Source organism: Balaenoptera borealis (assembly GCF_965194805.1).
Source record: "Balaenoptera borealis genome assembly, chromosome: 4".
Classification (NCBI taxonomy): Eukaryota; Metazoa; Chordata; class Mammalia; order Artiodactyla; family Balaenopteridae; genus Balaenoptera; species Balaenoptera borealis.
This window is the reverse complement of record NC_138861.1, coordinates 62,262,268-62,289,364: the sequence shown is the minus strand read 5'-3', so window position 1 is coordinate 62,289,364 and position 27,097 is coordinate 62,262,268. Positions and strand designations below refer to the sequence as shown.

The following is a 27,097-nucleotide window of genomic DNA, read 5'->3' as shown; positions in this document are numbered from 1 at the left end:
GTGGTCTTTGAGGAACTGGCTTTATGGGTGAGAAAAAAGTGTAGGGCTTCAGGAATTTCAGTGAAAACACATTGAGCATTTTAGTTAGGTGACACGTTAGTTTTTATCCATATAAAACACAGTTTAGGATTCTACAATTAGCTGTATTTTTGGAACCATGATTCTTAGTTGGCATTTTGGCCTGTGACAATTCTATTAATGTTGGATGTGTTTAGTTTATAAACAGCTCTTTACAAGAATCAGGTAACATCCCTACCCTGTTTTCTTTTTCTCTCAGAAATTTTTTTGGTGAATGGTAAAAACTATCAAATTAAAACAAATAATGTATCCAAATATGAGGAAGAAATAGTGGGCCTGTATTCTTTGTCCCATCCTAGTGTTAATAATACTGGGTGACATTTGGCTGGTTCTTGCAGAAACATCAGACCACATCCTACCATTGAAGCTCATTTGGAAAATGACTTTGCTGTCAGTGAAAGGGAATCAGATTTTCAAATTCTTGTGTTATCTTGTACCAAGGAAAATAATTTTTAAAGTCAAATTTGTTTTTAATTCAAAACTCACTTTCATATTTTTTTCTTAAGAATGACAGAGGGATATTAGGTTCTGAACACAACCCAATCTGTTCAACATTCAACAAAGATTACAAATACTAAAGTTTTTGTGGATATATAACAAAAAATACAGTCAACCTGAATTGAGCCCGAAGAAAAAAAAGGTTGGGAGCATTGTTTGGCCAAAGTGTTTTTGAGAGTTTTGTTTGTTTGCAAAGTCCCTTTGCCATGTTATGTGAGAGGTTTTAATGGTGGCATAGAGGTAGTCTTTGGACAGAAGTCTTTTTGACCGTGGTACCTTGTTGGTCAGAAGCACCATAGAAAAGTCACCAGCATTGAAATCTATCCATTAACACAAAATGATCTCCTGCTCCATTTCTAGACTGTCTCATTTATACATATGACTTACCAGTTCTTTTTAAATTAAGAATTTTGTACCTTAATGTAAATTATAAAACCACCTTCCTTTTAAAGCCCTTTATTGTAATGGTTTTGGGGGGATATATCCAAGAAGACCCTATTAGAGGATCAAGAAATTTTGACAATTGGGTCTTAATCATTGAATTTTAGTATTAGGACTTTGAATACCATCTAGTCCAACATTGCCTCTTCATTTCTGACAAGCACTCATCTCTGGGCTGCTCGAATGCTTCCCAGAACAGGAACTTTACATCTCCGAAGGCATTCCTGATAGAAACACAAATCTGCCTTTCTACAGCCTCGTCCTCGGGATCTGCCGTTGCCCTCGAAGCTACACAGAACAAGTTTAGTCTTTCTTTCCTATGACAGATTTCACATATTTGAAGGCAATTTCTCCCTACAGCTTCTTTAGGCCTCCTATCATTTTGTATGAGATGTGATTTCTGGACTCCTATTCTACTGGTCATCCTTCTCTGAGTCAACTCCAGATTTTCAGTTTCAACTTAGAATATAGTGACCAGATTGGGACATAGTATTTCCCAGGTGATTTACTCATTTGCTTCTGGCACTCACGCATTTGGGTCTTTTGTTCTACTGCTCAGTCTGAGGCAGAATAGAGGAAGAGGCCCATGACTGCTAACATCTCCTTAGCTTCCCGGCTGAACCACTTGATTAGGCCTACTCCCCTCTGTTCCCTGCTTGGAAAAACAATTTTTTTTTCTAGTAGACTTTCACTGGCAAGCTCTAAGCCCCTCCTAGATAAATTGCCCAATCTGATTCCCTTCTTTGTTCCCTGAATTTCTCTGACTTTATAGCTTATGGCATTAAAATCCTGGAGTCTAAATCAGACTTTCCTTTTATTGAATTCTAATTATAGTGGGTATTATTGATTCAAAATACAGTGTATTATGATTGCTGTGCTGATAGTAATGCTTATTTTTTTATAGTGCTGTATAGCATTGGCTATGGGGGAGGGGGATCAAATTTTAAAATTTTCATAGTATTTTGTGCCTTTTCATGACTGCCAAAAGAAACATATTTGTCTGACGCACTTTTTTTCATCTAGAATAAATGCGTTTTTACACCATTGTTTAGCATTTTCCAAGCATGGCGATCATGCAAGGAATTGACATCCTGAATTAATATTTATTGAGAACCCACAGCGTGCCTGCTGCTGTAGTTGTCTCTTTATAACAGCTCCATCCATTGAGAACTGCTCTGCAGGCGCACAGCCTTTCCCCCAGTTAATTTAGGAGCAGCTGCAGTCCTCGCAAAGTGAAAACCAAATATCCTCTGGGGCTTCAGAGGAACCCAATTCATTTTTTTCCCCTGTAAATTAACTAGCTTCTCACTGTTGGTGTCTCAATGATTATGACTCTCTTAATAACTAATACAGTACCATCCTTCATGAAGCGTATGTGTATAATAGATTTATTAGATGGTTATTTGAATTTCCCTTCCCATCCACTCAATTTCTTCTTTGCTTTGATAGTTTAAATATTTAAGCTGGTTGCTCTTTATTAGATTGAGATATTTTGTAATTCTGCAGAGGAGAGAAATATTTTTCTCCTCTCCAATTTTATAATTAAAAAATGGTAAACAAAAATAAAAGAGCTCAAAACCATTCTGGTATACAAGAATCTTAGTTGAAACACGCTTTCCTTTTCCCCATTCATGAATGGAGGTAAGAATTATTATATGTCATAGCACATCTGTGACTACAAACTTTTTATAGTTAGTCCTTGACATATATGAGTTAACTTGTGTTTCATTTAGATTGTGATAGTTTATATTCCTAGGATATTGAAGTTTGAGCCTAGAGAGACTTAGCATTTGATTGGATGGACCCATTAGTTATGATGTTTGTCCAAGCTAAAGTTGAGGCCTCTGAATCCACAGGATTGGGCATGAAATCTAGTGGGAACAGTTTTCTCATGAAAACTTTGGCACTTCTAATCATTACCAGTAATAGCTAGTAGGGAAGTAGGGACTATGGGTTTCTAATTTGATTTCTTTATTTATATATTGACACATAAAAGGGTACTGTTCTGGAGTTTTTGCAAGAGATCAAGTTTGATGAAAAGGGAAGATAAAATAAACTAAAAAATGAAAGGAAATTCATACATGTTTGTTTTGCTAATGTGTTTGGAAATGTGAGAAGGACCCAAATAAATTGATTCTTACTTCCTTAAAGTCAGACGCCACGCTCCTGTACCTGGGTCCTAGAGTATATCTAGTAAGCTTGTATACTCAGCGCTTGACATTTTTCGGGCAGTTCAAATTAAAGTTTAATTTTAGTACAGGGTAAGACCTGAAGAGCCTGCTAAAATAGCACCCCTACCTGCCTTCGCTAATTAGAGGATTTAGAGTTGAATACAAAAGTGGCCTGGGAAAAATCAATTTCCTTGACTATGAAGTTCAAACCAGATCCACTATCTTAGAAATGAATGTCTTACAATAAACACTCTCCAGGAGTGATTTCTGATGTACCTGAACCGTATTGTACAATTTAAGGGGAAGGAAGGGGAAATAGAAGTGAGTATACTGTACAGAACATATCACCCTAGCTGTGATTTTTAATGAGGTTAAGCAGTATTATTAATAGAGTATCTTTTCTTTCCCCATACATTTTAAGAAATGTAATCCTGAATTATTAGCATTTGACTTTTTAGCTACTGTTATACCTATAGTATAATAGTGCCACACTTGACAAGAATGCCATTGCCAAGGGGTTCTACCAAATTTATATATAAATATATTATATATAAATTTGTGAAACTAATAATTAAACTTAAATAAACTATTTTATTTTTTTTTTAATTTATTTTTTAAATTTATTTATTTTTGGCTGCATTGGGTCTTCGTTGCTGCGCGCGGGCTTTCTCTAGTTGCGGCGAGCGGGGGCTACTCTTCGTCGCTGTGCGTGGGCTTCTCATTGTGATTGCAGTGACTTCTCTTGTTGCGGAGCACAGGCTGTAGGCACATGAACTTCAGTAGTTGTGGCTCGCAGGCTCAGTAGTTGTGGTGCACGGGCTTAGTTGCTCCGTGGCATGTGGGATCTTCCCAGACCAGGGCTTGAACCCGTGTCCCCTGCATTGGCAGGCAGGTCCTTAACCACTGCGCAACCAGGGGAGCCCAAACTATCTGTTTATTTATATTAGTTTCCCATGGCTGCTGTATCAAAGTACCACAAACACGATGGCTTAAAACAACACATTTACTGTCTTGAGACCTGGAGGTCAGAAGTCTGAAATATATCTCAACGGGCTAAAATCAAGGTGTTGGCAGGGCTGTGTTCTTTCTGAAGCCTCTGGGGGGAGACTGTCTTTCCTTGCCTTTTCCAGCTTCTAGAGGCTGCCCACATTCCTTGGCTCTTGGCCCTAATTCCTCCATCTTCAAAGCCAGCAGTGGCCAGTCAAGTCTTTCTCACGCTGCATCACTCTGACACAGATTCTCCTGCCTCCCCTTTCACTTACAGGGATTCTTGTGATTACACTGGACCTTCTGGAATAATCCTGGATGGTTTCCCTAATCACGAGTTCGTCTGATTAGTAGCCTTAATTCTGTCTGCAACTCTGATTCTCCCTAGCCGAGTAACATTACATATTCACGGGTTCCAGGAATCAGGCATCTTTAGAGGGGCATTACTCTGCCTTCTACATTATCTGACCTAAATTTTAACGTGATTATTCAGGGTGATACCTTGGCAGTGTCCTCAAGTTGGTGAGTATAGAGACAGGAAGCAGGAACCATATGAGATAAAGTGGTGGTTTAGATAAGGGTGGGAATAGCAATGGAGGTGATGAGAAGAGACAGGATCCCGGATGTGTTTTGAAGGTAATTTGCTGACCTGTTGGACGTAGGATGTGAGAGAAAGAGAAGAGTTGCATGAATAGTCCAAAGTTTTGGGCCTAAGCAATAGGAAAAAAATAATCTGCCGTTAATTAAAATGAGGAAAACTACTGAAAAAGCAGGTTTAGGGCTTCAGTGCTCGGTTTATGCAAGGCTGAGAATGGCTCGTCTCCTAAGTAAAGGAACAGCACTTCCCCGGTGCCTGGTAGTGATTCCGCTCAGGCAGATCTGTCCCCTAGAAGGGCCAGAGGTGCGGGCCCTAGGGGTATTTCTACCAAGAAACGGCCAATTGGATTCATTTGCTACCCTCTACTTCCCTTCTCCTGTTTATGGGGGGGGGGCGGGGAAGGAGGAGAACTGCCTTTTTAATAACCATTACCCTCTTTAGAAAGAACAACTTGTAGGATATCTGAGCTGTCAGCAAGTTGGATCTGCTGAGTAAGGATTGGGAGGGTGATAAAGAAGAGAGAACTTCTTTTTTGCCTTGGCAGTGACCTCTGGTCTTGCATTGATTCATGACCTACCGGACCAGAGAGGCTGCTGTAACATCTTAATATACTCCTGAGCCTGCTTCACAATGACCGTCTCTTGCCAGACCATCCTGAGCTGCCCGTGTGAAAATTTACTTGCACAAAACTTAAGAAAATGGGTGTTTCCTCCCGTATTGAGCCCCTGGGAAGCATCCTTTTTCTGCAGGGATTCCAGATACTTCCAACCATAATGAGCTCTGAGTGGCAGTTTCATATTATTACTGGGTTTTTATTTCTTGTTTCTTGGAATTCAAGATTTCTTTCAGAGACCTCCTGGCAGTAGATTATTTAGTTATTCCAATGGTTTCTGCAGCCAAAGAGGCTTTGTGGAACTTGAAATAACCTGAGTTAACGTATATTAGGAGAGTTTGTGATGCTGCAGGTGCTGTGCTAAAAAGCACTTTCATGGCTTATCCTGTGTAATTCTTATGACAGACCGATGAAGTTGGAGGGATTATCTTGGCTACATTTTGCAGTTGGAGTAATTAAAGCTAAGAAAGGATAAGTATTTACAAGTAGGAAATAATGGTACTGGAGTTCCAACCCAGGTAATCTGACTATAGAAACTGTGTGCTTCTAACTGCTGTACTATATGTTTTCCCCAAATTGATCCCTGCCATCTATTTGTGCTTGGTGTTAAATTGCCCCTAAAAGTCCCATAGCTGGCTCTCTGCTCCTCTGTGTATACTTCTCCAGAAAGCTAAACCAGTCCTCGAACTTCTGGCCAAATGGCCATCTTTGATCCTGCTGCTACTTAGTACCCAAGGCTCCTGACACCTGGTCACCGTCAAGAATTGAGCACTACCATGTCCTTCACACCCACATCGCCAAGTAATTCCATTCTCCACTTCAGTTTCTGTTGAACACCTGATTGCAGTAGTCCTACTACTCTTTCCAAAGACCCTCTGTCCTGAGAACTGTGCAGCCACTCAGCCCATCACTGATCTCTCTTCACCTAGTGGCACCAGAAAGCTGACTGCTTACTCTGAGATTACGTGATCACTGCTGAATAAATCCTGATTTCGTTTAGGAGCAGGCTTCCTCATGTATGACTTGACTGTGAACTTCATGAAGACATGGATTGTGTCTGTTTTGTTTACTGTGGTATCCCTAGTGCCAAGCAAAGTATTAGGTACTTACAGTTGGCCCTCCATTTTCACGGAAGCAGAAGCCGTGAATACAGAGGGCTGAATGTGCTAAGTAACTTTTTGTTGAATGATCAAATTATGCACAACCATGTGTATATACCTTACAGGGAAACTCAGCTGTCTGTGCTATAGTAATGCTCGTAGGCCATTGTCAGTGCCACCAGACACCGCAGAGGAACCGCCAACCAACTAAATGGTCCCATGTTCCGCTACTGACTCAGAAATGGCCATTCTGCACCCACTCCATGGGAAAGGTTTGGGTTTAATGCACTCCCATAAAGCCCAGCCCTTGTCCTGACCAGAGGCAGGTACTTAGGAAGTTTAGGTGACCACACTTAAGAAGTGGTGGAGAAAGAGATGCTCCACATACAGGAGATTTTAAGCACTAGCCAAGAGTGAAAAATATTTTCTTTGGCAAAGTTAGTGAAGCCATCAGATTTCTGTCTTCCATCGCTTTTTTTTCTCTGAGGTCTTAAGCCCATTCATTAGACTGGAACTGTAAACACTTTCCCTGCTTGGTTCTTGGAGTTTTCAGGTTACCCGTGGAATTTATCTTGCTCTGTACTCAAAATGCTACCTCCTAAATAATAAACAGAATTCTGTATTTTTGTGCAGATTTTATAATATGCCTTGAGATTTCATCCTTATTCTGGTCTCCTTTGTATTGCATACAGGAAGAGTGTTTGTACAGTACTTCAAGGATATATTATCTTTGATTCCCCTCCCCTGCCTACACACACACACACACACACACACACACTCTCTCTCTCTCTCTCTCTGACCTGTTCTGTGCAATTAGATTATTTCTGGCCAGGTAAGAAAGTGATGCAAAAGCAATTTTAAAAATAATCTCTCTGCAGTACGACAGCTCCTTTAATTTGTTAATGAAGCTGTTAGTGTAAACTGTTAGCAAATATAGAATTCTTCATTCACTTCAAACAGAGGCAAATATATATATCCAGTGCCTAATGGTCCCTGGTTTCTTTTTTATTTTCCCAGGCAAGAAAACTGATCAGTGACTTTGCCATTATCTTGTCCATTCTCATCTTTTGTGTAATAGATGCCCTGGTAGGTGTGGATACTCCAAAACTGATTGTGCCAAGTGAGTTCAAGGTAGGTGAACTTGTCATTTGGTCATTCCTGGAATTCTTTGGTTTTCTTTCCTTTCCCCTATTCTAGTTTGTTATATTTAATTTCTCTTTGAGTTAGTTTTGTACAATTATCCATTTCTTTATTTTATAAATGGTCAGTTGCTAGGTGCATATATACATTTTGTCTATTTTTTCACAAATTAAATGCCTGACTAGGACTAAATGCAAGGTTCACATTATATTGATTTTTATTGGAAATACCTTATGGTAACATTATAAACTCTGCTTTATATTTTTAGAGTATTTAAAAATATCCAGAGTATTTTCAAACAACTTATAACCTTGATCCATATAATAATTCTAGGTTGCAATGTAACTATCATCATCCTGATTTTATGAAGTTGAGATTGAAGCTTATAAAAATTAAGTAAAATACCTAAGGTTACATTACTAATTCAGTGCTCTTTTCCTGCCACCAAACTACCCGCCATATACACACATGTGTATATATAATGTGCATTTTAATTATTACAAAGATATAGGAATTATTCATTTTATAAACCTGTGGGTATGTACAAGCCTAATGAGTAAAATTTACGTTTCATTCATTCTCAAATATCCCTATCTAATTTTTCACCACAAGTCTTTCACTTATTTTCTAGAACACTCCTAACCTCTCTCTCCATCACTGAGAACCATATATTTGCTAAGAAAAACTAAACGAACTGCAGTTTTAGCTTAATGACTACCTGATGAGGAAGGGATGTCTATGTTATAGCAAACAAAATGTTTTTTGCATTTTCTCTGCCATGATATATTTATTAGCAAAGGTAAGTGCTCATTTATTCAGTCATTAGTTAAGTCAATATTTATTGAATGCTTGCTTTGAGTCAAGCCCTATACTGGGAATCTGAAATGCATTGAAGAGCAACACAAAATTCCTTTCCTTATAAGCTCACAACCTGGTAAAGGTAGTAAAATGTGAATAGATTCAGTGATGGAGTTATGAGCAAAGTGAGACAGAAATATCTTCAGAGGAGAAGTGAAGCTTTCTTCATGGTAAATGTGGAGAAAATAATTCATAGTTAGGATTCTGTTTTAGTTTATTTATATTGTTTAAAATTAGGAAAAGAATAGGAAAATATGAAAATAAGAAAGATCAGGGTATTTAAATAAGCTTAATTATAACATAAAATATTTGTAGCTTTTTATGTATTATATCATGAAACGATTGCAATTTGGCAGTAGTAGAAACAACTTCTGTATAATCGCTAAAACCCATGAACAAAATTCATGGTTGTTTTGTAATTTCTTGCCTACCTCCTTACTGAATATTACATTTGAGTTTCTCTTATGGCTACTCCTTAAACTTAAATCACTTTCTTCCATCCTGATTCTTATCTTGGAGCATCCTAAATATGCAAATTGGCATTTACTTCTTTTCCATCACCGTATATTCTTAGTTTCCTTCATTTAAAACATTGCCTTCAAAATAACCTCCTTTAGGAAGTTCTTGCTGAATAATCTTTGTCCAAGCTATCAGTAAAACTGTTTCTATTTTTTAATATGTTGGCTCTCCAAATATAAAAGTGTGTCTCCCCCACTGATTTTTCACCAAGTAGTATGTATTAATATTGTTTTAAAAAATGTTTTCTCTCTACTTAAAGCCAACAAGTCTAAACCGAGGTTGGTTTGTTCCACCATTTGGAGGAAACCCCTGGTGGGTGTACCTTGCAGCTGCTATACCTGCTTTGTTGGTCACCATTCTCATTTTCATGGACCAGCAAATCACAGCTGTGATTGTAAACAGGAAAGAACATAAACTCAAGGTAAATCTTCATAATAATGGTTATCACTGCCTTCTACTTTCTTTTTTGGTGCTTGAAAATATTAAATGCTTCAAAAGCAAGATAGTTTTATGGGAATTATAGCTCATGTTCTTTAAGACGTCGCGGAGTCATAGATCACCCTGTGTGGACACATCTCCTCAATGTAATACTTTTGGAAGACCTCATTTAAACCTGAAAAAGTTGTTTCAAATCATATTTTCTTCACCATCTGAGAGGGCAGTATAAACTGTTTACCACTCAGCCACTGTTATCCTTCATCTGATTTTAATATGGTAACTGTCCTTAATGAAGACAAAGACAAATGCTTTCTCTGAAACTATTGAGATAAACTACTGAGATAAAAATATGAGTTTTCTTCTTTAACCTGTTGACTTGGTGAGTTATATTAATAGATTTTATACTGTTGAACCAACCTTGAAACCTGGCAGATATATAGTTTCTTTCTTACACACAATTGAACTTGGTTTGTTAATATATATATTATAATATGTAATATAATATATATTACTTATATATGTATATGTACATATATATGTGTATATATGTATATATATGTGTGTGTGTATGTATAGGATTTTTGCATCTCTGTTTAAGAGTGACATTGGCCTCCATTTTTCCATTCTTATACTGTCCCTGTCTGGTTTTGGTATCGGAAATATACTATCCTTATAAGATGAGCTGGAGAGTATTTCTGCTAGTATTCCGATCCCATCCCATTCTCTGAAATAGAATATAATAGTCTCTTTATTATGTATAACATGTCAATTATCTTTTCTTTGAATGATCAGACAAGTTGTTAAACTATCTGGGCCAAGTGGTTTCTGTATGGAACTGTAAAACTGGTGATCAAAATGTTTTAATGGCTATGAGACATTCAGAATTTCTATTTTTCAATTTTAGTAACTTATACTTTTCTAGATTTTCCCTTTTTTCTTCTATTTTAAAATTTATTGACATGTTGTTTATAATATCATCATTTGTCATTTTTGTAATCTGAATCTGTTATTTTTCCCTTTAAAATCTTAATGTTATTGATTTGTGCTTCTTATTTTTCTTGATCAATCTAACCTGAGGTTTGTTAATTTTATTAGTCTTCTTTCAAAGAAGCAATTTTTTACTATATTGATTTTCTATACTATGTTTTTTGCTAATATTTGCTTTGTTTTAAAGCCATGTTATTAAGTACATCTACATTTATAGTTTATCTTTTTAGTGAATTGAATTTTTATGTGACTCTCTTTGTTTCTAGTAATGCTTTTTGCCTTAAAGATTAATTTATTTTGTACTAATAAATCTGTGGTACCTTATGTGTATTCATTCTGTTATTTTCAATATACCTTGTATCTTGTGTCTGTAGATAACCCATGGTTGGACTTTTAAAAAAATCCGTTTTTACAATCTTTACTTTTAACTATAGTATTTAATCCATTAAAATTGATGGTGATGAGTGATAGATTCTGATTCATCTTTAGCACATTATTTTTGCTTTCTGTTTGTATAACTTTATGTTCTTTTTTATTCTCCTTTTTTGTCCTCTTTTAGGTTGGTACAGTTTTGTTTTTCTTATTTTCTGCTTTCTACATTTTTTTCTGTTAGGGTGGAAGTTACATACTTTACCTTTTAGTGATTATGTTGCATATTTTAATATGCATTTTTAAGTTCCAAAGTTAGTCAGTAGTTTTACCCTTCTCCTGAATAATGCTAAGAGCTAAGGAATGCTTTAAGTTTGATATTCCTTCCCATATCATATTCTGTTAATACCCAGAGTTTATTGCTACCTGAATTTTAAAATCCAATTAATTAGACATGGTCAATATTTTTAGAATTACAAACAAGTTTTCTTTCTTTTTGCACTTCAGACCTTCCTTTTTGGAATATTTTTCATTAGACTGAATTATTTCCCTTAAACAGTACTAGTTTACCAGACTTTTGAAATTTTCTCCTGTGAGCGTCTTTGGGAGATAAACTGTCTGCCTGAAAATGTTTTTCTCACCCTCATTCTTGAAAAGTAGTTTCTCTGGATGTATAATTTAGGTTGAAAGCTATTTTTTTCCAGCATTTAGAATCTATTTTCAATTATTTTTGACTTCCATAAAAGTGAACTGTCAGTATAATTCTCATTGCTTTGTAAGTGATCATTCTTTTCCTTTGGATGCTGTAGCATTTTCTTTTTGTCTTTATTTTGGAGTTTTATTATAACTTGTGTAAGCACAGATTTCTTTTTATTATTATTGGATTACTGGGCTTCCTGAATCTTCCTGTCTTTTATCAATTATGGAATTTTGTAATTCTTTGACTCTTTCAATCTCTAATACATCCTTCTGGAATACAAGTAGAATTTTATTGTACATCCCCATCTTGTGCCCCAATTCTACTAAACTGTTTTGTTTTGTTTTCACATTTACTATCTTTCAGTATCTGTGCTATATTTTGGATAATTTCTTCAGATCTTTCTACTAATTTTTTCTTCTGTTGGTTCTGTTCTACTACCAACCACTCCACTGAATTTTTCCTTTCAAGAATTATAAATTTTTTTATATTTAGAAGTTCTGTTTTGTTCTTTTCCAAATCTTCTGGTTCAGTTTTGATAGTCCCCTTCTTTATTTTTCTTCCATATACTCTTTATTATATATATATTTGCTGTCTTTGTGGGTTTGATTCTGAACTTTGTTTTCTCAGCTCTTACCCGTAGTGTCTTTCTTCCTCATGTATTTAGTGCTTTTCTTTAAAAAAAAAAAAAAAAAAAATGTGAGCTAATAATCTTCCTATGAAATGCTTCAGAGCCTTCCAGAGATTTTATTTGCTTCTGAGAGACATAGGAGAGTCCAGCCAACCTGGGAACACTTTTTTAAAAATTTATTCCCATGAAAAAATCTTTTATTATGGAAAAGTTGTAAACATACACAGAAGAAGACAGAATAGTATAACTCAGTATTTATCGCCCAACTCTAACAATTAACAACTCCTGTCCAATCTTGTATCATTTAAATCTCCATGATCTTATCCCCTTCCTATAATACTTTGAAGTAAGTGTAGACAGCATTCCATATTATCCATCAATTTTGGGCTATGTATTTCTAAAGATAAGATCTCTTTTGAAAAGCATGACCACAATACCATTATCAGTCTAAAAAAAGTTAACAAAATTCCTTAATATCATCAAAAATCTAGTCAATATTTAAATTTGCAAATGTGTCATACATATATTAAACTTTCAAAACACAATTTATTTCTTTATTTATTTACTTTAAAATTTTATTTATTTGTCTTTGGCTGCATTGGGTCTCTGTTGCTGCGCACGGGCTTTCTCTAGTTGTGGCGAGCTGGGGCTACTCTTCATTGCGGCGCACGGGCTTCTCGTTGCGGTGGCTTCTCTTGTTGCGGAGCACGGGCTCTAGGCGCACGGGCTTCAGTAGTTGTGGTTCGTGGGCTCTAGAGTGCAGGCTCAGTAGTTGTGGCACACGGGCTTATTTGCACTGTGGCACGTGGGATCTTCCCGGCCCAGGGATTGAACCCAAGTCCCCTGCACTGGCAGGCAGATTCTTAACCACTGCACCACCAGGGAAACCCCTAAGTCTTTCATAAACTTTCAGTCCATAGATTCTCCCCTCCATCAATCTGTTTGTTTCCCCTTGTAATTTATTTGTTGAAGATAACCAGGTTGTCTGTTTTTCTGTTTACCTTTTGCTGTATAACAAGCCTCCTGAAAACTTAACAACTTAAAACAACAATTTATTATTATTTCTCATGTTTCTTTGTGTTGACAGGGTTCAGATGGATACTTCTTGCTTGAGGTCTCTCCTGCAGTTGCAGTTAGATAGCGGCCAGGGCTGATGTCATCTGAAGGGTTGACCAGGATGATTGTCCAAGGTGGTTTCCTCACTCACTCACATGTCTCACATACCTTGATATTCCTTGGTGTGTCTGCCTCCCTCTCTCTTTCTCTCTCTCTCTCTCTCTCTCCCTCTCCCTCCCTCTCTCCCTCTCTCTCTCCCTTTCCCCTCCCCCTCCCTCTCCCCCCTCCCCCTCCCTCTCCCCCCTCCCCCTCTCACCACATGGCATCTCATCCTCCAGGGTCTTTCCATGTGGTGCAGGCTTCTCACAGCATGGCAGTGGGTTATTTGCACTTACTACATGGCAGCTGACTTCCAAGAATTAAGAAGTGAAAAATTAGGCCATATCATGGTTACACCTGCAACTGGCACAGCTTTACTTCGTTACTTTGCCAGAGTCAGCTGGTCAAAATAGTCATAGGACCATCCTCCATTCAGGGAGATGAGGAAGGACTCCACTGTTTGATGGAGGAGTGGCAATTTTACATTGTAGGAAAATATGTGGGACAGGAGATATTTTCCCAGCCATTTTTGGAAAGTAGAATCTGCCACATCTGGACTGAAGAATTTGCAGTAGTCTTGACTGCTTCCCTAGAAGCTTGATGAAACATAGTTTCGATATTTTATGTCTATATCTATGCAGTTTTTGAGAGTGTGGTGGCAAGACTAATTCATAGAAGCCTAGGACCACTTCACACTACATTTTTAGCTTAAGGTTTTTCAGACTGCAGAGGTAATGTGAAGTCCAGCCCCAAACTCAATTGTAGGTTTATGGTTAAGAATATCTTTGGAGAATCTCTTTTGTTGTTGTTGTTGTTTTTAAAGATTTATTGATTGATTGATTGATTGATTGCTATGTTGGGTCTTCGTTTCTGTGCTAGGGCTTTCTCCAGTTGCGGCAAGCGGGGGCCACCCTTCATCGCGGTGCGCAGGCCTCTCACTATCACGGCCTCTCTTGTTGCGGAGCACAGGCTCCAGACGCGCAGGCTCAGTAGTTGTGGCTCATGGGCCTAGTTGCTCCGTGGCATGTGGGATCCTCCCAGACGAGGGCTCGAACCCGTGTCCCCTGCATTAGCAGGCAGATTCTCAACCACTGCGCCACCAGGGAAGCCCTTTTTTGTTTTTTTAATGGCATTACATCTAGTGGCAAGGCCAAGAGAGGCATGTATCCCCACTGTCTCTCTTTGTAGGGTGTTTTTTCCCCCTAGTTTACCAAATGGGTATGCTGTGTTTAGAGTATCCTAGTTTTATTTCAGGGGGTGTCTCCCATCTATGCCCTTTCCCCCATATCCCTAGGATTGGTGTCCTGTCCCTGGAGTTCAGATGGTCATTCTACCCCATGCCTTACCCCGCCAAAGACTGGCATAGTCTTGCAGGGCAGGCCCAGGCCTCAAGGGTTTACTGACATTGTAGATTTACTCTTTCTTATTGCCATTATTTTTTGTTTCCAGTTATTTCTCTTACTTTCTGGCAGATAAACCATGATTTCTGTGAGATATTTTCTGTATTTTGTTGAGCATTTTTAGATGTTCTATACTGGGAGGAATTCAGTGTTGATTTACTTTTGAAAGGTTGGAAATAGATGTTGACTAATATATTTTATTCTGAAAAAGTTTGGAAACATATTCTTACTTTTGATATATAGTTAGTCAGATTTGCTATGTGTCCTTGAAGGCAAATGCCTATTCTTTTTGCTCATTAAGTTTTCTTACTAATAAAATTCAGAATTCCGAATTTAGCAAATTTGGGGTTGATACAATATTGAAATTTTATTCTACTTCCTATAGAAAACATTAGAAAATCAAGGCATATTAGGATTTACCTCTTAAAATAGGAGTTGAATATATAAAAAATGTTTTCATCACTTTTGGAATTGCTTATTTGAAATCATTCCTTTGAATGACAGTAGTTATAGAATAAGTGCCAGTGTTTTGACACAAATCTAAAGATACCAGTGGGGATATCATCATGAATCAAGGGCTTTTCACACTGGATATTGTTTTGTTCAAATTTCGTTAGGAAAAGAGGCTGTGGAATGTGAAAATTGGAGATTCCATCTAAAATTATTAAGGGCCCTGACTGCTATGAAATTGATTCAAAAGAGAAACCTGACACAGTGAGAGAGATGGAGGCATTGTGGTACTAAAAGCAGCATGTTTTTGGGTGGCATTGGCTTTGGCTCTGTGTCAGATGGCCCTGGCTGGCTGATTGCTCTGTTTGGGATGGGATCCACCTTTCCACTCTGCTGAGCAGCTCTATACTGATGAGGAACGCCAAGGCACTTGGCTTTTTTTGTCCATCATTTTGGTTGGTTATGTCCCACATTATCCCTGCAGAGCACTCAAAAGCAAACCAGGTTCAGCAAGGTCATGACTTCTCCAAGGTCTTTCCCTGAGTCATTGCAGAGGCAGGAAGAGAGTATGAGCTTCAGGCTTCAAAGCAAGGGATACTTCTCACAAGGGAAGTGATTTTAAGTGTTAAAGATAGGGTGCAGGAGGGAAAAACTGCTTGGAATCGGTATCCAGAAATAGATATTAGGTCGTTGTAGCAATAAATTTTCTCTGATAAACTCTATGGTAAAACACATAATTTGAGTGTGTTTTCTTGGATAACTCCAAAATGTGCCCTGTTTTAATTTTTCCTTTCCATTTCTGCTATGATACCTTAGATTCAGTCCTTTTATCTCATGTCTAGACTGTTGTAATGGTTTAACCATGAGTTATCAATAATAACCAGTCTCCCTTGCTTCATTCCAAAAGCTGGAATATTTTTTTAAAGCATTTTTTTTTTTATATGTCAGTCCTGTAGTTCTTAAACTTTTATACCTTGGCCCTCTAAACCTTCTTCCCTTGAAGAATGTCCATTTGCCCTAGCTTGGAATTTAAGTCTCTTTGTGATATGATCTCACCCAAAATTTAAAATGATTCTTTCCACATACTATACAATGCCCCGGTCAAATGAACTGTTGTTTTTTCTTCACCTCGCAGTTTCTTCTGCTGGTTATTCCAACTCTCCTCTCCACTCCTCAATGATTACCACCTATCAGAATCATCCCCATCCTTTAAGATCCTCCAAATATAAAAACTTGTCAGCGTAGCCTTCACTTATAATGTAATTTCTATTGCTGTTGTTTTTGCTTTTACTTACTGTATTACTCTGTGGCATTGGTCACATAATGTCTTGCACAGTAGTTTTTTTGTGTAATTACCTTATCTTCTTTTCTGAGCCAAACGTTTTCAAGGCAAGGACCATGTTTTAGTCCTCTTTCCAGCTCTCCTCTGTGGCGTTGGTCACATAATGTCTTGCACAGTAGTTTTTTTGTGTAATTACCTTATCTTCTTTTCTGAGCCAAACGTTTTCAAGGCAAGGACCATGTTTTAGTCCTCTTTCCAGCTCTCATGTGGCCCATCACAATGATTTCCATAAGGTAGACTTAGTAAATACATCTTGAAGAATTTTGTTATCTGTGGCCACACGGTTCTCAGAGCTGTTGCACCGTATGAGGTGGGTGATAACCGAAGAACCTGCCCGCCCATCTCCAGTTCTCATAGTGAGTGCTTATGTTAGTCAAAGCCCTGTTTAGATGGCATCGCTGCGGGAAGATTTTGTGGGTTCACACTAGACGTAGTTAAACACTCTGTACTCTTGGGTGTCTTTTTCAAACCTCTTTGAATCTCTGTTTAAAATACATTATAATTTGTGTACAAATCTGTGCCCCCTCCCTTGGTGGGAGAAACTGTGTCATGGTTCTCAGTGTCCCCATAAACCAGCTTGTTCTCTGAATCATGGGGGCTCCTAGCACGAATGTTTATTCTGTGTCTGTGCGTGTGTGTGTACTGCTCCTGACTCCTTTGTTATCATCTATTTATCAGATGTAAACTGTGAGGCTAACCTTTGTCTCTCATAGATTTTTGATTTCTGTGGATTTATTCCTGAATGACCTTTGTTCTGCATTAACAAATCATATACAATATCAAAAGGAAGTAAAGTTTCAGTTCCTATCCTTGTACTTAAAATAATCTCCAGTTTCAGAAAGTAGGACATTTTTGGGTTTATATCCATGAAGACAAGGACTTTTATAAACTTTAAAGGACATACTTAACCTTTTGAGTGCTTACTAAATCCTTGCTCTGTATGGAACGCTTGTGTTAGATGTTGAAGATAAAAATTGTTCTAAGGTATGGTCTCTGCCCTGAAGGAGTTTAGTGGATTTCCCCTATTCACCACTCATATCCACCCCTAGGTTGAAAAAGACCTTGCCTTCTTTGTGCCTTGTGTCTTTCACATACAATGAATTATTTGCTTCCACACCTGGCTTCAACTAATAACCTGTAAACCTCTTAAGGGCAGGTATTCTTTCTTATTGTTTTATCTAACACAAGGCCTAGCATAGGTGTTCAATGAATGTTTATTTAAAAAATAGTTTTCCAAGCAAAGATAGGAGCAGATGCAAAGGCCCTGGGTGGAAAGCTTGGCGTATTGAGGAACAGATAACAGGTCAGTGTAACTGGAGCCTTGGGGAATCAGTGATTCAAGGTAAGGTCAGTGGGAGTGGGACCAGATCACCGTAAAACAAAGGCTGTCAACTTCAGCATTATTGTCGTTTTGCATAATTCTTTGTTGGTCATGACCGTCCTGTGTATTGTAGGCTATTTAGCAGCACCTCTGGCCTCTACTTACTAGATGCTAGTCGCACCCTTTCCCGCCAAGTTGTTACAACCAAAAATGTCTCCAGACATTGCCACGTGTCCCCTGGTGCGCAAAATAGTTCTGGGAAGAAACACCGATGTAGAACCTTAAGGATAATTTTACACTGCTTAGGTTTTATTCTAAGTGAAACAAGAAGCCACTGAAGGATTTTGGGCAGGGAAAGCAATGAGGAGAGTGGGTTGTCAGGGACAAGAATAAAGCAGGGGCTTCTGAGGCCAGAGCGGCATCGAGAGCCGAGGGTTGCTGAGTGGAGGTGAAGGAAGCCTGGGAGTTTGAGCTGGACCTTGAAGGGACAGGATGGATTTAAACAGAGGTCGAGAGGCAGAAACAGTGCCAGTTTGAAGAGTGGCACGTAATGTGCAGGGCACGTTTAGGGAATGGTATCGTTTCAGGAACCCGTGAGGGGGCCCCCATCACAGACTTCGATGCAGGAGACTCGGCGTGGGGAGCCAGGCTCGTGGGACCCGCTCCGTCCTGCTTGGGCCGCTCATCTCCCGCTGGCCTCCCCTGCTTGCTCAGCGTGCCAGCCTGGGTGGATGGCATCAGAGCTGTACTTTACACCCTCACTCTGGCAGCAGTAAGGACGGATGGGAGAGGTACTAGAGAGGAGGAGAGGGTGGAGGGAGTGGTCAGGCGGCTGCTGTGTAATCCGGGAGAGAGATGATCAGAATCTGAAGAAGGCAAGAGGCAGTAGGGAGGAGGGGTGAGGAGCAAAAGATGTCACATGGCGTTTTAGAAAAAAACGCTGTTTTCTGTATTTCGTACAGTATTATTTCCATTAAAAAGGGCCAAATATTTGAATATTATTTTCATTCCATTCAAATCTAGTTTTTCAGACACTTGTAGCTAAAAGAGATACCTTAGAAGTGGCTCATTTTCACACACATAGGTTTGTTTTGCAGGAACAACTTCTCTAACATAACCATTTGCGTTCTGGGATCTTTATGGCAATAGTTGGGGCGCCATGAATTTTGGAGCATAGCTTTTATCATTTTGTTCAACAAACATATCTCCAGTGTTTACTGTGTGTAGGACACCATACTAGACATTGTAAGCCTTAAGCATTGAAATTAGGCAAAATAAATTCATTGTTTTCCCTCTTTGGACTCTCAGTCCCCTTAAAATCTCTCCCATCTGTCCTTTGTGTTTCCCCACTACTGTTCTTTTAGTTTGAACTGCATCATCTCAAGCCTGGATTATGGCAGCGTTTGTCATGCTTGTCATCTATGCCTCCAGTCCTGACCTCTTCCAACACGTCTTCTACAGTCCAGCAGAGCCCTCCTTCTAAACACAAATCTGATCACATCACTTGCCTGCTTACAACCCTTCAGTAGCTTCCTATTGCTCTTATGATAGAAAGAATTCCAAAGCCTTCAACAAAACATCAAAGTTCTTAACTTCTTTAGCCTTATTTTCCAACTTTCCCATCTCCTCCTAAGCACCAACTCTATTTAATTTTCTCAAAATGGTAGCTCATTTGCCTGTTAGTTTCCCCTGCATCTCCATATCCTGTGTCTCCCAGCTGGTTAGGGCTTACGTTTTAAGACTCAGCTTAGATACCACCTCCTCTGCAAACTATCCTTGATCTTGGGCTGAGTTGAGTGCCCCTCCTGGGTGCTCACACCTGCTGTAGACCTTTAACACTGTGGTACTGAGAATGCCTATTGACTTGTCCACCTCTACTACTACTCTGTAAGCAACTTGAGGGCAAGGACTGTGTCATTAGCTATAATTTTATTTCTAGGGTCTAGCAGAGTGCCATGGAAGAGATGAATTAACATGCATTCATTTATCCAGTGAACATTTATCTAGTGTCCGCTCTGTAGCGGGCACGGTGCCGTGTGCTGGAGTTTCAGTGGTGGACAGAAACGCACATGGTCCCTGTCCTCATGGAGCTTCTGGTCCCTGAGGGAGAGAGGCATCATCCCAGTAATCCTGCAAAATTTGACATTGCAAATGTGTCTGGTACCGTGAAAGACAAGGGATTGTCCTTTAAGAGTCTATAAGAGACGGTTTGACCTAGTCCCGAGGTGCTGGGAGTTCCAAGGTGGTGGCACTTACACTGAGATCTCACACAACAGTAGGATTAGCTGAGTGAGACTGGGTGGGAAGAGGAACACAGGATGGCACAGGAATCACTGTATATGAACAGGCTTTATAAGAGGCAGTAACCTGGCAGGAATGAATGACCAAAATAATCCAGTGTGGCTGCAGTGAGAGAGGGAGGGTTGAGTCTGGAGAGGGAGCTCTGCAGAGGCAAATCAGGCAGCACCTTCAGGTCAAGTTGATAATTTTCCCTTCCTTTTAAGAGCATCTAGTAGTCTCAGCGTGGTTGAGGGAAAGGAAGACTTTTTGAAGGGAGTGATGTCAAGAGGCAGAGTAATTATGTGTCTGTAATTATTGTGTCCCAGAACTTTTACTTATTCTGGTGGTTTTGCGGTTACCTTTGTATTCTACTTTCTAAAATGCTCATTCCACCTTCTTTGGTATTATGCGGCCCCTTTTTGCTAGTCACCAGGATATCTAGCTCAAACTTGTTTTACTTGAAATAGTTTAAGAAACCATGGAGGTGGCTCGGGGTAACATGCATGACTTTGCTGCAGTCAGTCTTCTTTTGACCCATTGATCTGGCCAGTGTGCACATCCTTAGGTTATTAACAGTTTCCTTGGTGACAAGATTTGGGGATCCTGCCCATTGATTACCATGTTGGTACCTCTAATATGGTCTTGAGTGATTTAGTCTAAATAAGGCTTGAAACTATGTGGTATTTCCAGATGTTGTTCATCTCCCCTCTTCCCCCTCCAAAAGGTTCACATTTCTACCGATTAACAAATAAGTTTTAATTTTTTGTGTAGCTAATGAAGAGTTTATAGTTGCCACTCAAGAATGTATACATGCTATTTGTCATTCACTTTTTAATTAATTGAGCATTGACTATGCATCATGTACTCTGCTTAGGTATTCAGGATACAGTCTAGCTCTTCATGTTACCTACAGTCTGATATCAAAGACAGATAAACACATCTACAATTTCAAAACAGTGTGATGAGTGCTGTGATAGAGGAAAGTGTAAAGTGATAGACAGGGGAACATAAAGGAGGAGATGTAACATAACTAAACTCACCTATCTCACCTGGGCTGAGGAAGGAAAAGCTACCAGAAAAAAAAAAAAAAAAAGGCTGATTTAAGTCTTAAGGATGAGTAGGGCTGGGCCAACAAGGAAAGAAGGAAAAGAGAGGTTATTCCAGGGAGAGATGCTATATGGGCAAAGACACAAAAGGCATTAGTGAGTAAGACATATTCAAGGAATTGCATATGGTTGAAAGTGGCCGTGATATAGGATCCAAGTAGGGCAGAGGTCAAAGCTGAGGCTGCAGATGTAAACAGAGGCCAGATCATGAATGGCCAGCACATCTACAGGCAGGAGTGAGCAAATCCTGTATGCTCCACCTTAAGGAAGAGCCAGAATCCACCCACTTCTTGCTATGTTCACTGGTACCACCCTGGTTCTAACCATGACAGTCTCTTGCATGGGTCATGGCACCAGCCTCCTAACTGGTTACTGTTGTCTTCAGTCTGTTCCTAACCCAGCAGCCGTGGTGTTTAGGACATAAGCAGATCATCTCGTCCTTCCCTTTAAAACCCTACAGTGGCTTCTGACGGTACTCAGAGTACAAGTCCAACTTCTCATAGTTCTCTTTAGTGCTTACTACTGTTTTAGATACTGTATAGTTTACTTATTTATGTTGTTTATTGTTGTCTCTGTCAATAGAATGTAAACTCCATGAGCTCAGGAATTCTTGTCTGTTTTATTTGCAAATATGTCACTAACATCCAAGCCTGTGCTGGTTACGAGGTTGGCAGTCAGAATTTGTTGAAAGAATGAATGACTGAGACCCCACATGTAGCAGGATATTCACCTCATTAGTCACTACTGAACAAGTTATTTCCATTCATCCTCACCTTGGCCCCCTTTCCACTGCCTTAACCCACTCCCACTTCAAACCCTTATGCTTTCAAACCATTTGTACTGCAGTGAACTGGTTTTCTGAATATGTATCCACCTATTTGTCTCTCAAGGAGATTTTCATTCTTAGCCAAACCTGGACTAAGTAAAAATTATGCTTTTCTTTCTGTGTCAGCTGCGATGAGTTCTCTGAGAACATGATTAGACCTGTGTGTGCCAGCCAGGGGTGAAATCGTGACATTTCAGTGAGAAGAGAGAGCAGCGTTCTGAGTAATTGTAACAGGATCTGAATGATAACAGTCACCGGGTTCCTAGTGTAAAGACCATTCTCATTTTTTAAAGCCAACCTCTCTGTTTCCTCAGATTGGTCGTGCTAAGCCTCTTGGCACTGCTGCTTCCATGCTGTGAAAATGTACTGCTCTGTTTTCTCAGGCTCCATAGGGGTATTAAGTATTTGATTTCTTCATAAATAGAGCAGAGAAATATAACCAGAGAATAACATTGTGGACACATTGAACAATATTTATTTAGTGAGTAAAAGAGCTAGACCTTTTGTTAGACCTTTTGTTACATTGTCTGCTCTTCCAGTCAGTAAATGTTATTGTGACTATCTGGCAATGTTTGAAATCAGCCTATTCTTATTAAGGGGGTACAATTACCTTAATTATAATGTTTCATAGGTTGTTAAACAATTATTTTCATATACTATTAAGGGTGAGAAAGGGTCTTCTATGTACTTTTTTGTCTTTATTTTTTTAAATTGAAGTGTAGTTGGTTTACAATGTTGTGTTAGTTTCAGGTGTACAACAGAGTGATTCAGTTTTTTATAATTTATATGTATTTTTTATATATACTTGTATATGTATTTTTATTTATATATATATATATAAATCTATTCTTTTTCAGATTCTTTTCCATGATAGGTTATTACAAGATATTGAATATAGTTCCCTGTGCTATACAATAGGCCCTTGTTGGTTCTCTGTTTTATATGTAGTAGCATGTATATGTTAATCCCAAACTCCTAACTCCCCACCCCCCTTTGCCCTTTGGTAACCATAAATTTGTTTTCTATATCTGTGAGTCCATTTCTGTTTTGAAAATGAGTTCATTGGTATCATTTTTTTAGATTTCACATATAAGTGTTAAGGTTACTTTTCTTAAGGTTGCTTTCACATCATTAGTCTACATGTGCTGAATACTGTCTGGGTGAACAGCATATTGCTAGTCAAGCAGAGAAGGCATCATGCCTGTTTTTAAGGTACCTATCCTGTTTATGTTAAAAACAACCAGTATTACTATTGCTACTGTCACCACTTATTGAGCTTCTACTCTGTAACTATCACTGCCATTTAAGTTCCTACAAGGTGATTTGCCTCAATTACTTCATTGAAGGATGTCAGTAACTCTTCAAGGTAGTCCTATATCTCCAGTGTTCCAATTATGTAATTGGATGCAGAGACGATAATTAACAATAAGCAAATAATAAACTGTGACTTAAATCAGGCTAGAGGAGGTGTGTCATGTGGCAGCTTTGCGTTGAATTGTTAGGGGGATAGTATGAGGAAGATAAAGTCTCATTCAAGGACCTCATCTTCTGGTAGGTATGTGTATCAAGCAAAGCGAATTGGTTTCTTTGGGTAATCTTAACTCCCATCTGGAAGTATGACTAGATAGCAGTATGAGTGCTTTCTTCACATTGTTTTGTGACCTCTTGCTACAGAAAGGAGCTGGATATCACCTGGATCTCTTTTGGGTGGCCATCCTCATGGTGGTGTGCTCCTTCATGGCCCTTCCGTGGTACGTGGCTGCTACTGTCATCTCCATTGCTCACATCGACAGTTTGAAGATGGAGACAGAGACTTCTGCACCTGGAGAGCAACCAAAATTCCTAGGAGTGAGGTGTGTTACGTCAGAGAAAAACGGCTCCGTAGAACATACCATGCTCACGTCTGTGTGTCAGTCAGAAGGAAACGGACAAATGTGGAGGAGAAAGGGCTGGTGATGAATAATTTATTCCTGTACTTGATGTTCTAGAAAGGACTAAATTTTCATGTGAAAGAGTCTTCCGTAATTTCTGGAGTTCACTTTTTATCTTACATACATTCCCTTTGATTAACAGCAGACTAAATTATGCAGAGTAAAAACGCAGACAGGTCATTCATTTTCTTCAACATGCAGGTCATTTTAGTGCTGTGGTACATACTCTATCACAATCATATATATATAGCCAGACCCTTTAATTTTTCAGCTCTATTGAGACTCCCTAAAACTCTTGAGTCTGCTTAAGATTTTCAAGATGCTATGAAAGGAGGGAATTCCCTGGCAGTTCAGTGGTTACGACTCGGCCTTTTCACTACCAGGGCCCCGGGTTCGACCCCCGGTCAGGGAACTAAGATCCGCAAGCCGCGCGGCCAAAAAAAGATTCTGTGAAAGGAGAGGAATTCTTATTTTCCAGTTCATTTTCTGTCCCGTAAGCACTGAGAAACCTTGACCTCCAGCAGTTAAATCTGGATAGTCATGAAGAGCTCTTATGAGACCTTTATACTTTATTGCGTATTTTGCAGCGGACTCTGCCCCTAAGAGCTTGAGTGAATAGCTCACATGACAGAGCCATCGCTTCCCGCGCCACAACAGTGGGTGATTTTTCTTGGGGGGAGTGGGTGTTGTATGGGAATCGTATTTGTTAAAAAAGTACTTTTGTTGTTGTAGATTTGGAAATTAGACTGATGGGATTTATCGCACTTAGGAAATTTCCCTGAGCTGTTTGTTAATTAGAATGTGGGACGATGTAATAACTGTCTCCTATGAAGGAAGGTGTAATTACACAACAGTACAAGTTGTTTACAAAATAAGGGCTTCAAGTAGGCCAGTAATTGATGGACCCAGAGCAAGTGATTTTTCTCTCCTGATTCTAAAAGGACAAAGGATTTAGCAGAATCACTTTTTTCTTGATGAATTCAAATCACATACTGCAATAGTTTTAAGAGAATTTTATAGTTCTGTTAAGCTTATATGCTGTCCTTGAGGTATTAATTACATATGATATCCGCACCTTTGCTGTCTTAGCCAAACAGTGATTCCATCAATGTATAGTATTTTCTGAAGGTGAAAAGGCAAAAGCATGTTTATGAAAACAAAAGGTAGATTGGTAATCTTTTGATTTGGTTTCAGGGAACAAAGAGTCACTGGAACCCTTGTGTTTATTCTGACTGGTCTGTCCGTCTTTATGGCTCCCATCTTGAAGGTAAATATGTGAAATACTTACTTCTTCCTCCTTCTCAGAACACTGACAGATAATTGGATATGTGAAGAGTAGAATTTCTTAAGAAATATCTGCAAGATCGTTATCACATCCATAACACACTGAATGAAGCAGGAGTCAGGTAGAATGAAGACTTTAAAAACTTTTACCTTGATTTCCTTCTCACTCCTTCTCTTATTATTATTATTATTATTATTGCAGTTATTTGGTTGAACCATATTAAATTACCACTATTCAAATTTTTTGACCTATGCATATGGCAGTTTCATACAGTTCAATCTAGCTAACTGATCTCCACTCCCCATGACATTTTTCACTCTCCTAGTCTCCCTACATCCTTTCTTCCCATCACTTCCCATTTACTTGTCCCTAAATCCTGCCCTCCCTTCCCACATTAGACTCCTGGATAACATGAATGACTCACGATGATCATTTTGTAATTGTTCTCTTATTATTAATTATTGCTGACTGTGTTTCTGTATTCTTTGAATCAGAAGGCCTAATATCCACAAAGAAAGAATGGAATAAAATTACTGATTTATAACTAGAAAACTTTAGAAATGAACTTTTGAAGAAGAAAAATGATAGATTATTTAGAAAGTTAGGAGTCAATATATAGGTTTGATTGATGGGGTGAATGTTTAATAGATAAATATAAACTATATATGAAAGCATATTTAGAAGTAGAGATAGTACTTAAAAAGATTAATATATATCTGTCATTGAAGCTTCCGTTTTCTTTTGTGACACAAATATTTTATTCTTTTTTTATTACATAACAAAACTAGCCAATTATTGCTAATTTGTATCTTACGCTTTGCATCACAGTACAAAGCATGAATATCACCTATAGACCTAATAGCTATCAACAATCCCACTGTTAGCAATATCCTTCCAAATTTTTCTCTAAAATTTTTTGTGTATCTTTAAACAATTTTAATTTTTCAAAAGGTTTTTTGAATGCTTATTTAATTACACAAGTAATAGAGCAGTACATTCTTGGAAAGAATTCAAAGAATACAGAAGTACAGTGAAAGGCAAAAGTTCTCCATTTCTTTCCCATTAACACATTTATATGTCAATTGCCAATCAGATGAATTTGTGGAAAATAGAACTGTAATTTCTTAACTTATAGCTAGGACTGACTTTGCCTTCAGAGTATTTAGATTAGTGCATACATTATGCACAAAATACTTTGTAAACAGTTAAAAGATGTAAATATCTTTTGTCACTGGTTTCTACAATGTCAATTAGCTGGTTTAATTTCTGACTGGAGTCATGAAGGAATATGTATCTCATGTAATATGTGGGGAAGTAAAACTAAAAGTAATTGCAAGGAGTTCATTTCTAAAAGTAATTGCAAGGAGTTATATACAAAGGACCTTAAAAAAGGACAGATCTTATGTTCTGTGAGGACAGAGGGAAATCTGTTGTCAGTTTTGCTAGTGCAGAGCGAATTGTGGGGGAGGTTCGAGTTGTTGTGAGTTTCACAGCATCAAATCCACTGCCAAAGTGCTCTGTGTTCCTCTATTGCCCCGTAGACGCCAGCACATCAGCTGGTGGAAAAGTCTAATGACAGCTTTTTACCGCATAGGCAATGGGACCTCATCCGGACAGATCAACTTGTAGAGATCATTGTAGGTAATTATGACCTCACATTGTGGGAGGCTCTCCTAGGAAGGAATTTGCCCCTGGGACCCCTGAAGGTGGATTCACACGACACAACTGCCAAGTCTCTTTTATAGGGTCTCTTAGTGCTTAAGCCACTAGTAAGAGATAAATAGAAATCTTCCCATCAGTTCGTATGTACTCATCACCACCCACTCTTTCTTTAATTTTATTTTTATATTATTTCTTTTCAATAATGCAGTATAAA

General features: G+C 38.5%; 1 protein-coding gene across 9 annotated transcripts in view; it reads left to right on the top strand.

The window, feature by feature from the left end:
* Nucleotides 1-27,097, top strand: part of SLC4A4 (solute carrier family 4 member 4) — a 429,784-nt gene that overhangs the window by 383,198 nt on the left and 19,489 nt on the right. For all 9 annotated transcript variants that reach the window (XM_082390084.1, XM_082390085.1, XM_082390086.1 and 6 more), the window contains 4 exons: nt 7,504-7,617; nt 9,263-9,424; nt 23,680-23,858; nt 25,131-25,203. In XM_082390084.1, the coding sequence (XP_082246210.1) occupies nt 7,504-7,617; nt 9,263-9,424; nt 23,680-23,858; nt 25,131-25,203 (528 nt within the window). The remainder of the gene's footprint in view (nt 1-7,503; nt 7,618-9,262; nt 9,425-23,679; nt 23,859-25,130; nt 25,204-27,097) is intronic.